The sequence below is a fragment of the Mobula birostris genome, chromosome 9 (assembly GCF_030028105.1).
Source record: "Mobula birostris isolate sMobBir1 chromosome 9, sMobBir1.hap1, whole genome shotgun sequence".
NCBI classification, from domain to species: domain Eukaryota; kingdom Metazoa; phylum Chordata; class Chondrichthyes; order Myliobatiformes; family Myliobatidae; genus Mobula; species Mobula birostris.
Genome location: NC_092378.1, coordinates 130,840,596 through 130,854,780, shown reverse-complemented (window position 1 = coordinate 130,854,780; position 14,185 = coordinate 130,840,596). Strand labels below are relative to the sequence as shown.

The window sequence follows — 14,185 nt, the reverse complement described above, 5'->3', positions numbered from 1 at the left end:
GTTAAGTTGCTGCCACTTGATTGGCTGACTAGATATTTGCATTAACGAGCAGGTGTATAGATGTACCTAATAAAGTGGCCACTGAATGGAAATATGTCTGTTTTTCCAGTATACTTGCGCACCTACAACTGAGAGCTTCATTTTTTTTTATCCTCAAAAAGTCTGATGGTTTCTTGCAGTAAGAGGAATGCATTTGGCTTAATTGAACTTTTTAAGGTGACATTTGAATGAACACTGTGCATCGTGTTGATAACCTTTGATTTATGAAGTCTTGCTTTCATATTTTACAAGTTTATTTAACAAAATTATTATTTTTTTACAAATGCCACAACATCTTCCAGATTAAAATGGCGCTGGTGAACCTCAGCGGCTTCTGGCTAGTGGCTAATAAAACAAAGAAAACAACAAAATACTTGTTAATGACGCTTTTTCTGGCAAACAATCATCGCAAGTAATAGTCGGTAACTTCCCTTTGGACTTGGAGGCAATTTGACGTGGCAGAACCAAAATGAGGTGAAGCGGTGGGCTGGTTACCAAGAGCGAGGAAGACTCGAGGTTCAATTCTTTTAAGCGCTGTGCCGCAGGCTCAGGCACTAGAGCGTATGGAAGTGGCTGAACTCGACGTTTGGATGGAGGTGTAAGCACCGTGCTGATTCAGAAAGGTTGGTTACAGGCCGAGTCAAGTAATTGGGATCCTGGCCACAGAGCACATCGAGTCGATTGAACCCTGGCCACAGAGCACATCGAGTCGATGTTTGGAGGCCAATTTAGGCCAGGCTAGTTTGAAAAAGTCAGGGTGTCGGGGCCCGACGTGAGAGACGGGCCAGTTCAGATTGCTGCTCGATGACTTGGCACTGCGCTGAACTATGGGCTCTCTTTGCAGACTTCAATTCAAAGCGCTACTTGCTTGTGGTTGTTGTTTGCATGATGTGTTTTTCTCTCTGCACAATGGGTGCTCGATGGTCTTTTGTTAAAGGATTCTTTTGGGTTTCTTTATTTTCTGGCTGCCTGTAAGGAGACGAATCTCAAGGTTGTATAAAACCATATAAGAGCAGAATTAGGCCATTTGGCCCATCAAGTCTGCTTTGCCATTTCATCATGTCTGATCCAATTTTCCTCTCAGCTCCAGTCCCCTGCATTCGCCCCATATCCCTTCATGCCCTGACCATTCAAGAATCTATCAACCTCTACCTAAATCTACATAAAGACTTAGCCTCCACAGCTGCCTGTGATCAAGAATTCCACAGATTCACCACTCTCTGGCTAAAGAAATTCCTCCTCACTCTGTTCTAAAAGGATGCCCCTCTATTCTGAGGTTGTGTCCTCTAGTCTTAGACTCTCCCACCATTGGAAACATCTTCTCCACATTCACTCTATCAAGGCCTTTCACCATTTGATAGGGTTCAATGAGGTCACCCCTCATTCTTCTGAATTCTAGTGAATATAAGCCCAGAGCTGTCAAACATTCTTCATACGACAAGGCGTTGAATCCTGGAATCATAACGTATCTGTACTTTGATCATAAATGCACTCTAGACTTCTTACATGTTGACAAGCTTCCTGTTGCAATTCCTGGAACCCTGCTTACAGTTAACACATTGAATCTGCATTTTAGTTTGTTTCTTCACAATTAGCATTTCTGAAAATCCAGTCCTAAAATCTATGTTTATTAATTTGCTGATATAAGGGGGGATAATTGTAAGGTGATTGGATAAAAGTATAGGGGTTATGGCAGAGTTAGGGTTTTTACACAGCGAGTGGTAAATGCGTGGAACGTGCTGCCAGGGTTGGTGGTAGAGGCAGATACTTTAGGGACATTTTATAGACTCTTAGATGGAAAATGGAGGGGCGTGTGGGAGGGAGGGGTTAGATTGATTTTGGAGCAGGTGAAAATGTCAGCACAACATAGAGGACTGAAGGGCCTGTACTGTACTGTTAATTGTTCTTTCTTCTTATTCTACTTGTATGTAAAAACTTGGTGTCTATTGATATTTTGTCCCAATTGCAAGCTTTATACAACTCTATATTTAAGGATCAATGATGAGCAGTTATAAAGTATAAATAATCTTATATTCCTCTAACAAGGTTACCAGCATCAAAGATATTTCAGATATCCTGCAGATATTTCATAATTTAGTATCTGTGCTGTTAACATAGATTATATATTTAAATTATTCAATTAGTTTATTAGTATTGAAATTAATGTAAAGTGCTTCATTTTGCTTTTAATCAACAACCCCATTTTACATGTGCCACCATTAGGTGGCTTCCTTGTTTATATGCAAAGTGTTTCCATCAAGCATTTACAACATGAGGATATAATTTCAGCTGCAACTATTCTCTGAGCAGCCTAATTCTGAGAAACGCTTTCCTCTCCATCTCCAAGGCTGATAAGAAATTAATGACTGGCAGGAAGTCAGAATGCCTCAGAGGACTCTGCATTTAATAAATTGCTTCCAAAATCTTGTCACTGCAGTTATGTCGACAAACACAAAAGCAGGTGTACATCGTAAGTTCCTACTGGCAACAAATAGAATGTGTGGGAGAGGGAGGACTGTTGCCAATGGCATCGACTAATTTCTGTCCCTTTTCATATTAATTATAGAGCCTTGAGGCACATTAGTACAACTGTTGATGGCTTATCAGAGAATAATAGCCACCTTATCAATGATTTCACATCCACTAAAATAGTGTACACATGTTATATCTGAAGCCGTGTCGGTGAAAAATTCACCTGAACATTAAGGATGAAGATTGAGAAATCACGTCATGCTGAGGAACGTTTATTTATATGCATTTGATGTATTATTCAAAACACCAGAATTGTAAAAAAAATCAGTGGTTTCAACATTCAAGTACATTTAATATCAAATGATGTATAAATTAAACAACCTTGAGATTTGCTTGCTCACTGGTAGTCACAAAGCAAGAAACACGAAAGAACCCAGTTTAAAGACAGCAAAGGTAAAAATGAGCACTCGATGTGCAAAGGAAAGAAGAGAAAAAATACAAGCCATGCAAACAATTGAAGTGACCAACAGCGTTCCAAACCAAAACTGAGATTTCAGGTCCAAACGCTGAAGCAGCCCGGAGTAGGCCCAAAGCCTAGCTTATCAGTTCATCACATTAGCGGGCACAGAGCACAGTAGCCAGGGCAGTCTTCATAGCCTCAGTGCCATGGAGACTGGAGACTGTAGTTTAATATTGACTCCACAAAATACACAGTTTTCCTCCTGGATAATCAATATACTAAATGAGCTGCACGAAGGAAAACGGAGAGGCATCCAATGTGTCCAGTGCTTGCCTGGATAATACATGATTTTGGCCTCTTTAGGTGTGGCCTGCATAAGGTGTGTCACTTCAGTAGAAGGAAGTTTTCATAAGTGTTTCTGGGTCCCTCTTCATTGTTACTTTAAAAGGGCTTTGCTTGCTGAGACTGAAGCTGGGAACCTGATTCCCTGAGGTCACCATCCCCATCCTCCCAATCTTGATTCTGGCCTGGTCAAAGATCGAACTACCACTCTCTTCTCTGTACCCCTACCTCTCCACCGCAATCACCAGGACGACCGTTATAATCATGATTATATCAATCCCTGCCAACCAGAATGGATCTTCAGTCCTAGTCACTCCCTCACAAGCAAACACAGGGTGAATGCCTCTTTCTCCTTGGGGAGGGGAACTAAAAATTAGAAGGCATAGGCTTAAGGTGAGAGATGGAAGGTTTTAAAGAAAACCTCTACTAGCAGACAGTGGTGCCTGTACTGAAAGTGATTTAGGCAGTTTCAGTCACAACATTCAAAAGATGTAGATAGGAGGTATTGGAGGGATATGAGTCAAATGCAAGCAAATGGTACTAGCTTGGTAAGTAGCATGATCAACATAGATGTGATGGGCCAAAGGGTCTCCTTTCATGTTGTGCTACTCTATGACTATGTCTATGAGCATGCGAATAGCCATTGGTCACAAAGTCTGCAAGTGTTATTCCGTAGTGTATGACTTATTAGTTCCTTTGTATTATAAAATTCCAGAGCAACTGGAGCATGCGTTGCCTGAATTAATTTCGCTGAATGGTCACTGACTTAGCAGAGCAAAACCCACAAGGGACGTTTCGGGCCGAGACCCCGCATCGGGATCAGAAAAAAAGATGAGAAGTCAGAGCAAGAAGTTGGGGAGAAGAAGCATAAGGTGGCAGGTGATAGGTGAAACCAGTGGGGGGGGGAGGTGAAGTAAAGAGTTGGGAAGTTGATTGGTGAAAGAGGTAAAGGGCTGGAGAAGGAAGAATCTGGTAGGACAGGGTAGAAGATCTTGGAAGAAAGGGAAGGATGAGGAGCACCAGAGGGGTGTGTTGGACAGGTGAGGAGATAGGAGAGAGAGGGAAACAGGAATGGGGATAGTTGAAGGAAGTGTGGGGGGGCAGGAATATCAGAAGTTTGAGAAATCAATGTTTACGCTGAGTTCCTCCAGCATTTTGTGTGTTTTGGCTTGGATTTCCAGCATCTGCAAATTTTCTTGTGTCACTGAATTAACATATCTTTCCTACCTCCAAGCACTTTCCAGTCAAAGAATGTTGTCTTTGACATCTAAACCAAATAGTGTACCTTCAACAAAGCAATACTCTATGAAAGAATTAGACCAACTTATGCATTGGTGTAGACATGAATCTTCCAACACAGAGGCAGCTCAGTCCATTGAATGTTGACCACTCATTGGTCTATTGTGTTTTCTTAGTATGTACTCTGAATGCCTGCAAGAAAATGAATACTATATGCTGACATATATACACTTCATTAATAAAGTTATTTTGAACACTTAAGCAAGTGCTGAAATTCTGTGATTAATGATGTGTTCAGAGGAGCTTTAGATAAATGCACTAAATGCGGACAATTAGTGAAATGAATGGTTGCAATCTAAGCTTAAACCCAAACACCTGAGAGGAATCTTCCAGAAACTTCCCGCAGTGAGATGGGGGAGGAATGTTGTTAGTCTGTCAGCTGCTGCTGATCCTTACAGATGTAAATTGGAAAATGCAGGCATTGAGCTTCGTGGGGAATTGGATTCCCAGGGCAGAGGAGCTGAAGTAACAAGCTACACGCCCGTCTTCAGTCCTGGGGGAGCTTCAGCGAATGGACGTGTAACCTCTTAATTAAACTTCAATCTACAATCTGTCTTCGTATTAAACATCAAGGTCACGCTGAAATACTCACTGATCCATAACTGAAAAATACATATTTTTAAATAAGTAGAGCCAGAACTGACTTTTTTTGTGTGATTCTGAGGCAGGTGAAGTGCTCTCAGGGTAATCACCATCACAAAATTATAGCAACCAATTCATCAGACTGAAAGCATAATAATGCTGTATTGTTATTTAATTTTGCCTTTTTACACTGGTCTTGGAGAAAGAGCCTCTATAATTCCATGACAATAAATTATACTGCTGCCTGGCCTTCAGAGCTCTCATTACCATATTCCTCTGTTGAGCTCTACCAGCATTAGACTAGAAGATATAGGAGCAGAATTAGGTCATTTGGCCCATTGAGCCTGCTCTATCATTTCATCATGGCTGATCCAATTTTCCTCTCAGCCCCAAACTCCTGCTTTCTCTTCACGTCCCTTTATGCCCTGACCAATCAAGAATCAACCTCTGCCTTAAATATACATAAAGACTTGGCCTCCACAATTCTGGCAGAGAATTCCACAGCTTCGCCATCCTCTGGCTAAAGAAATTCCTCTTCATCTCCAGTCTAAAAAGAGCCCCCCTCTATTCTGAAGCTGTGACCTCTGGTCTTAGCCTCTCCCATGCTGGTATGAAAGTTATCCTCAAAGGCAACCAGGATTGTTTTGTGCATTTCCTAAGTATCTGATACAAGTTAGAACAGGTAGCATACAGTAAACTATCCTTGCCCTCCTTCCTGCAGTATCTGGGAGTGTCCATGTAAATACCGAGAAAATACCCTTTATTGTAGGATAAATGCGCTAAATTTTTTGTTTAAAACCCATGCAGAAACTTGTTTCATATCTGTAGAGAGAGGTTTTGTTGACTTTGGCAGCTCCCTGGGATTGTGGATGATAAGCTTCCATTCCTACTTGGAGGGGAGAATGATGCCTGTGCATGGATTCTGAGCAGTTACCACGAGGGCTTGACAGAGCAAGGTCTTAGTCTCTTGGCAAGCAATTTATTTACTTATTGAGATACAGCACAGAATAGCCCCTTTGGCCCTTTGAGCCATGCTGCCCAGCAATCCCCTGATTTAATCCTGGCCTAATCACAGGACAATTTACAATGACCAATTAACTTACCAACCTTAGGAAACCGGAGCACCCAGAGGAAACCCATGCAGTCGCAGGGAGAAGCGCAAACTCCTTACAGACATCGGCAGGGATTGAACCCGGGTTGCTGGTACTGTAAAGCGTTGTGCTAACCACTACACTACCATGCTGCCTGAGTCGATAGTTGACCACGATTTACCGCATGAGCCTAGAACACACACATGAACCTGTGGACATTTACATTGGCAACAGAGATGTGCCCTGGCTACATGAATACTTGGAAAAATTCTTGCCCACATTGTTTTCCTCAGCTCTCCTCCCTCACACTCTGGCTTGACAGTGACTAAACCTCCATGCTGTCTTGGGTAGAAAATTCGAAAACTCCTGGGTGAAGAAGAATCTTCTCATTTTCGTCCTTAATGGGGCTGGTCGGCAGCAGGATATCCGTATGCTACTGGGTCACTTAGAAGATAATGGGTACCATTATAGATTAGGTGATTACATAGACTGGTGGTACCTGAACGTGGAAATATAGCTGTTATAGTTAATTTGAAATATAGAATCTAATAGAGCAAGAAAATGATTACATCAATCTAATAATGATCAAAATTTCTCAGAAGAATGGTTTGATTAAGTAAAACTGAATGAGCTGTTAGAAAATATAATGATATGTAAATTAAGGAAATTATTTTGGTTTGGTGTCAGTCTGTATTAATGAACTAGTGGTTTATAAAGCTGCAGCAAAGATAATTTTGATTGATGACAAAAGTCGCAACTTGTAATTTTCACAGTTTATCTGATGGGTTTTCACTTTATTTTCACAGTCGCAGATCAGCTTGACATTATCTCCATGGCTGATTTGACTACAACTCCAGACGAAATTGAGATGGAAATGGCACGGATCCAACAGCTTCGGGAGGTGCTAGTCCGGAGGGAATCAGAGCTGCGATTTATGTAGGTATTTGGGTATCTGGTTCACCGTCAAACTCTGCTGAGTGAATTACTTCTACAGATGAACTGTGATTGTTGGTTCTTGAGTACAGAAAGTTTAACATTTAACAGCACCACTTTAATAAATGTTTATTTGGTTCAGTTCAGTGGCAATTTTTGATTTTTAATGGATTAGGCAAAATTACTTAATTTCAGTTATTAAAAATCTTTAGTCAACAAGCTTCTTTTGATGCTAAAAGCAAAAGGACTAGGCAGGACTTTTCAGGTTAAATCTCTAATCTGGTTTGATATCCAACAAAGCACCTAGATATTGACAAGACTAGAGACTCCAATTGGAAATGATATTCAAAAATAGATAGGGAAGAGGAAGGTGGGAAAAGATGGAAATAAGGGTTGAGCTAGACCCTGGAGTGTAAGGAATTATGAACTAGAAAAAGATTATTGAACGTAAATGTATTCTGTCAATCCACGTGCTATTTGCTCTGATTGAAATAATCAATTATTAGCTAACTACTAACTTTAACCAACATACTCTTGGACAACTGTGCTTAGGTAGCATAGTGGCTAGTGGAAGGCTTTACAGCACTAATGAAAGGGATTCAGTTCCTGCCGCAGTTTGTATGTTCTTCCTGTGATCACATGAGTTTTCTGCAGGTGCTCCGGTTTCCTCCCACATTTCAGAGATGAACAGGTCAGGGTTAGTGAGTTGTGGGCGTGATAGGTTGGCGCCGAAGATGGCGACGCTGCAGGCTTCCCCCCAACACTGTGTTGGTCGTTTGGCGCAAGTGACGTATTTCACTGTGTTTCGATGTGCATGTGATAAATAAAGCTAATCTTGATCTTTCCTGTCAGCACACTTTGCCCCAGATGTTATGTCTCCCTGTGTGAATGAAGGAGGAGAAGATGGCAAAGTAAGAGGGTGCTGCTGATCACTCAAATAAAATGAATTATTCCCGGCAAGAGTCCAAAATCAAGAACACTGTGTTGCTTTTGAATCTTTATATTAATTTCCTCAATTTAATGATTATTTAAGTGCTACAAGTGTAAGACCAAATTCACTGGGCTACAGGATAAACGATTACTGCAGAATAGTCATATTTCTCAGGTTAGTCATGCCTTCCCCATGTTATTAGAGATACAAAGCAGTAGAGACTTTAGAAAAAGTACCTTTTTTTCATGGAACTTTATAGGTCACTACTTTCCTATAATTTTCATTTTAGTCTCTATGAAAATTTGTTCACATCTGTACATTGCCTTCCAAGTGTCAGGACATAGAACAGAGAATAGTCCAACGCAGGAAAAGGGCCTTCGTCCCACAGTGTTATGCTGGACCAGCTAAAAAAGCAAATCAAAAACACCCAGACACTAATCCATCCTACCTACATGTAGAAATAAGATGTTTAATCATCACCATCCTTCCTGAAATAGAAGTTATGAAATATTATGTAGTACGCTGCTTCATCACTCAGTGACTCAGTGCATTTCGTCATATTACCAAACAACCACCCATTAGACACAAACAATGTGGGCTTCAAGTTTTGAATTTATTAAATGAAATGATTGACATGTAGTTATCTGTTGTAGATTTTACATCCTTCTGAGGCTTTCAATATAAATATTGCCTCTGTATCACTGACAAGAGCAGTACATGTAAGATGACAGAGGAGAGCTTCTTGATTGCTTTCAAATCTCTATCCAGTTACCTTCCCTTTGCAAGCCTGTCCCTAATGGGAGCCTGTTGCCATAGATATGAGCACAGTTTCAAGTCGGATCATCATCTGGTTTCCAGGGAAGCAATGCCTCAGAATTATGGTTCAAAATACTGAATGATTGTCTATTGTGAATGATGAGTTTCACCTAGGATGAGCAGCCAGGAAGTCCTACGGTCAATTAGCTGAATGCAACCTTAGTGAAGCAACTGTTGCATAGGCGATAAAACGAGGTGTCACTTTCATCTCAACCATTTTGTGCTGTTGCCAAAGCTCATTATAACACATGACAGCAAACAAACAAAAACAGGCTCCATTTGGAATCGTAAGCAACCCCTTGGTGCTTAACATTGCTCTCAGGATGCATGGATATCGTGACAAGAAGATGCCTCTAATCATTTCTACTGTTGTTCTTCAGTTTGACCCTCTCTGCCCCTGCTGTGCCTTGAAAATCATCTTGGAAGTTCACCAGATGGATTTAAATGAGGAGACAGCAGAGGACCTGAGGAAACCCCACAGTTGTTCATCAGGAATATGAAATGTTCAAATATCTCTGACAAACCAAAAAGGAGAACTTAGATCGTCAGTAAAGAGAATTTTAAAGAGATTATTTTTTTCCCAGTGGTAACTTGACTCGGGGTGCTTTCTGTTCTCTAGCTGAGTAGACCAGAACTTTCTCCAGCTCTTCAGCTGCCTGGACTGAGCAGAAGGGAGTATTGGAACCTTTTCTGGGGGGAAGTTTCTGCCAATTTCTTTCCAATTGATAGTCATAGTTATAGTCATAGTCATAGTCATACTTTATTGATCCCGGGGGAAATTGGTTTTCATTACAGTTGCACCATAAATAATTAAATAGTAATAAAACCATAAATAATTAAATAATAATATGTAAATTATGCGAAGAAATAAGTCCAGGACCAGCCTATTGGCTCAGGTGTCTGACCCTCCAAGGGAGGAGTTGTAAAGTTTGATGGCCACAGGCAGGAATGACTTCCTATGACGCTCTGTGTTGCATCTCGGTGGAATGAGTCTCTGGCTGAATGTACTCCTGTGCCCAACCAGTACATTATGTAGTGGATGGGAGACATTGTCCAAGATGGCATGTAACTTGGACAGCATCCTCTTTTCAGGCACCACCGTCAGAGAGTCCAGTTCCATCCCCAGAACATCACTGGCCTTACGAATGAGTTTGTTGATTCTGTTGGTGTCTGCTACCCTCAGCCTGCTGCCCCAGCACACAACAGCAAACATGATCGCACTGGCCACCACAGACTCGTAGAACATCCTCAGCATCGTCCAGTAGATATTAAAGGACCTCAGTCTCCTCAGGAAATAGAGACGGCTCTGACCCTTCTTGTAGACAGCCTCAGTGTTCTTTGACCAGTCCAGTTTATTGTCAATTCGTATCTCCAAGTATTTGTAATCCTCCACCATGTCCACACTGACCCCCTGGATGGAAATAGGTGTCACCGGTACCTTAGCTCTCCTCAGGTCTACCACCAGCTCCTTAGTCTTTTTCACATTAAGCTGCAGATAATTCTACTCACACCATGTGACAAAGTTTCCTACCATAGCCCTGTACTCAGCCTCATCTCCCTTGCTGATGCATCCAACTATGTCAGAGTCATCAGAAAACTTCTGAAGATGACAAGACTCTGTGCAGTAGTTGAAGTCTGAGGTGTAAATGGTGAAGAGAAAGGGAGACAAGACAGTCCCCTGTGGAGCCCCAGTGCTGCTGATCACTCTGTTGGACACACAGTGTTGCAAGCACACGGACTGTGGTCTGCCAGTCAGGTAATCAAGAATCCATGACACCAGGAAAGCATCCACCTGTATCGCTGTCAGCTTCTCCCCCAGCAGAGCAGGGCGGATGAACCATTCTTAGTTTTGTCAGATGTTTGGGTCATGAACATTACTAAATTCAATGACAAACAAGCAACTTCATGCACTAGAAAGGATTTATAAAACTACAGATTTTAAAAACCATACATAGAACATTACAGCCCTTTAGCCCACGATGTTGTGTTGAGCTTACTCCAAGATCACTCTAACCCTTCCCTCCCATATACCCCTCCAGTTTTCTATCACCCATGTTCTTATCTAAGGGTCCCTAATGTCTCTTAAAAGTCCTTAATGTATCTACCTCTACCATCACCCTTGGCACCCTGTTCCACACACCCACCACTCCCTGTGTATAAAACCTACTCCTGACATCCTCCCTATCCTTCCGTCCAACCACCTTAAAATGATGCCTCCCTCGTATCAGCCAAGCTTCCTTTGCTGACACGATTGTAATCGTGTATAAACTTCATTCTGTGCAGGCATGACCGCAATTTCTATTAGGATTTAAAGTCTGAATTGATCACTTCAGTGTGCCTGAAGGGTTTACTGAAGTGTTTTGGTTTGAGTACTTGATGTAGGTCAGTAACAATTGAAGAACTTGATCCGAACAATTACTTAGGCGTATGCTGCAACAGGCAATGAATCTATAACATATTGTAAGGCTCCCATTTTTACCGTTATACTTTGGGAGACCAGATCGTTAAAAAATGCTGAGCTTTGTACCTATTCACAAGGGATGACGACTTCTTGTGGCACAATCTCTACTGCAGTGAGCAGAAAATAAAGAACAGTTCTGAACTAATGGGGCTAAACAGCAGATTGATGGTGAACCAGTGAAGCCTTTCCCTCTTCCTCCCACCACTGATTCACTGTTTCACCTCACTACCTGGGCATGTCATGCATGTGTATACAGGTTTGAGTCCATCATAGTCAAAACGTTTGGGTCTGGAAGTGTTTTGGATTTTGGATTTTTTTCATATTTTGGAACATATAATGAGATAGCTTGTGATCGCCATTGTTTATGTGATGTTAAGTCTTTGTCTTACACTTGTTCATCACACATATGTACTGAACAGAAAAATTATTACATACTATTAATATAATGAAAATATAATGTGTGCAGGGTAACAAAAGCAGCATTGGGAGAATACCTGAATCAGCTGCTGAACAGCAACAAACAATGGCAGGCTTTCAGTCTCCACCTACGATGCTGTGCTTTGTTTAAGAAGTTACAGTACAGTGTACTTATATTTCTCTTTTATTCTTAGATCTTATGTAAGGTATTAAAGCAATCAACATTGTAGGCTTGTCCTGGTGCTGGATTTTCGTGATCAGGAGACACTTTAAAATTTAATGCCGTGCCTTTTTAAAAAATTTCTGCAACCAGCCTGCTGAGTGTTCACAATTACCTTCAATTTTCAGTTCGTCATGATAGACCTTTGCTCGTTTCATGACCAACATACTGTTAAGCGGCATATGTTCATTCTATGATAGGGATCTTCATGTTTTCTTTTATCGCATGTTTATCTACCTTCCATTAATTTCTGTTCATTACATAGGTGAGCTCTCTTCTCAGAACTGTATGTGGTGCGCAGAGACCTGAGCATCGCCAGGGAACCTTCCCAGCGGCATGTGAATCTTCCCATTTGTGTCATCATGTCAGTGCTCAAAATAAAATTCAGATTTTGGAGTCTTCCAGATTTTAGAATTTCAGACAAGGGGTACTCAACCTGTAACGGGTTTACTATAATGTACAGACCTGTCGTCACCTTTTAGTGACAATATAAAGAGCTTGTTTTCTTTTAAATTTTACGACGGCTATTAATGCTCAGGTTTTATTATTGTACTTCATTTGCAAGATAGCATGGCCAGGTCTGGTTGTCTCAGGGAACACTGGTCCAGAGTTTGCAGGAGCTTGCCACATTTGTTGCTAGGTTCATTAATATTGTTCTCAGGGAGAACAGATATCATGACAAGGAGATGCTTCGGATAATTACTACTGTTGTTCTGCAGTTCAATCCTGTCTTCCCCTTCTCAGCAATGCAGATCACCCCAGATTTCAAGATTTGTTACAAGATTCAATTTAAAATTTATGGCATCCCATTTAGACTTGTACCCTTTACATGCCTTTCTTTGTTCTTTCTACCAAAAAAATACTCTTCTGGAAGAGGTGTGACACATAACGGTCTGTAGTGGAAGAAGCATTGATCCCACTGATAAATTCATTCCAGAGGGATGTGTAAATGCACTGTATTAGACGTTACCAATATGTAAACAAAAAGCTCCAAGGGCTCCTTCAGAGATTTATGTCTGATAGGAGGTGAGAGCTGAGGTAGCATAGAGCAAGGGTATCTTTAAGAACCGAGTCTTTTCACGTGGTTTGACTTTGATTAATAGTTGTTCCAGCCACTGCAGTTTTATTAAGAGTTTTCTGCTGTTGACAAATGATGCACCTCTTATTTGCCTTTGCAAACGGGAAATATTAGACCTTATAGACCTGGAATGGGTTGTAAGAAATCACATGTGAGTTCAGAGTAGTGGGATGTTCAAGTGACTACTTGGGCCCTCCATAAGCCTTCTCCAACATCTACACTGGCAAAGTCTCTGAGGGCAATGTTAGCATTCATTTCCAGAGGATTAGAGTATAAGAGCAAGGATGAATAAGGCTTTATAAGGCATTGCTCAGGCCACATTTGGAGCAAATTTGGGCCCCTTATCTAGTAAAGGGTGTGTTGGCATTGGAGAAGGTCCACAGGAGGTTCTGAGAATGAAAGGATTAGAGTATGAGGAGCATTTGATGGCACTGGGCTGGAAATCACTGGAGTTTAGAAGAATGAAGGGGGATCTCACTGAAACCTATCAAATATTGAAAGGCCTAGATAGAGTGTGTTGTAATGTGAGCATTATTAAATGTAAGTTAATACTAATTAGGATAATGGGGGGGGGGGGGAGTTACTTCCATTCTTTTTACTTCCGGTGTGCTTTGTATATAGTGTTCCTGCCATGCCGTACGGGTTGTGAAAGCCTCTGTATATACATATCGGTTTTGATGTTCGAGATAAAGTTGTTCCTTTGGGCATGAAGTTGTCGAGTGTGCCTTTTTCAAAGTAGAAGTTACCACAGAGTGGATGTGGAGAGGATGTTTCCTATGGTGGATGAGGGTAGGACCAGAGGACACAGCCCCAGAATAGAGGGATATCAATTTAGAACAATGATGAGAAGGAATTTCTTTAGCCAGAAGGTAGTAAATCTGTGGAATTCATTACCAAGTCATTGGATATAATTAAAGTGGAAGTTGATAGATTCTTGGTTAGTTGGAATGTCACAGAGGAGGAGCCAGGAGAATGGGGGTTGAGAGGGATAGTAAATTAGCCATGATGGAATGGCAGAGCAGACTCGGTGTCTTATTGTCTTAT

The 14,185-nt window shown here is 41.3% G+C and overlaps 1 protein-coding gene across 2 annotated transcripts in view; it reads left to right on the top strand.

Annotated features, from left to right (window-relative positions):
• LOC140203466 (bMERB domain-containing protein 1-like) overlaps nucleotides 1–14,185 on the top strand; it is a 94,889-nt gene that overhangs the window by 47,043 nt on the left and 33,661 nt on the right. Inside the window, exon 2 of one of the 2 annotated variants that reach the window (XM_072269529.1) lies at nucleotides 7,098–7,221. In XM_072269529.1, coding sequence (XP_072125630.1) covers nucleotides 7,098–7,221 — 124 coding nt within the window. Of the gene's footprint in view, nucleotides 1–7,091; nucleotides 7,222–14,185 lie in introns of both variants that reach the window. The other variant, XM_072269528.1, reaches the window with a different exon arrangement.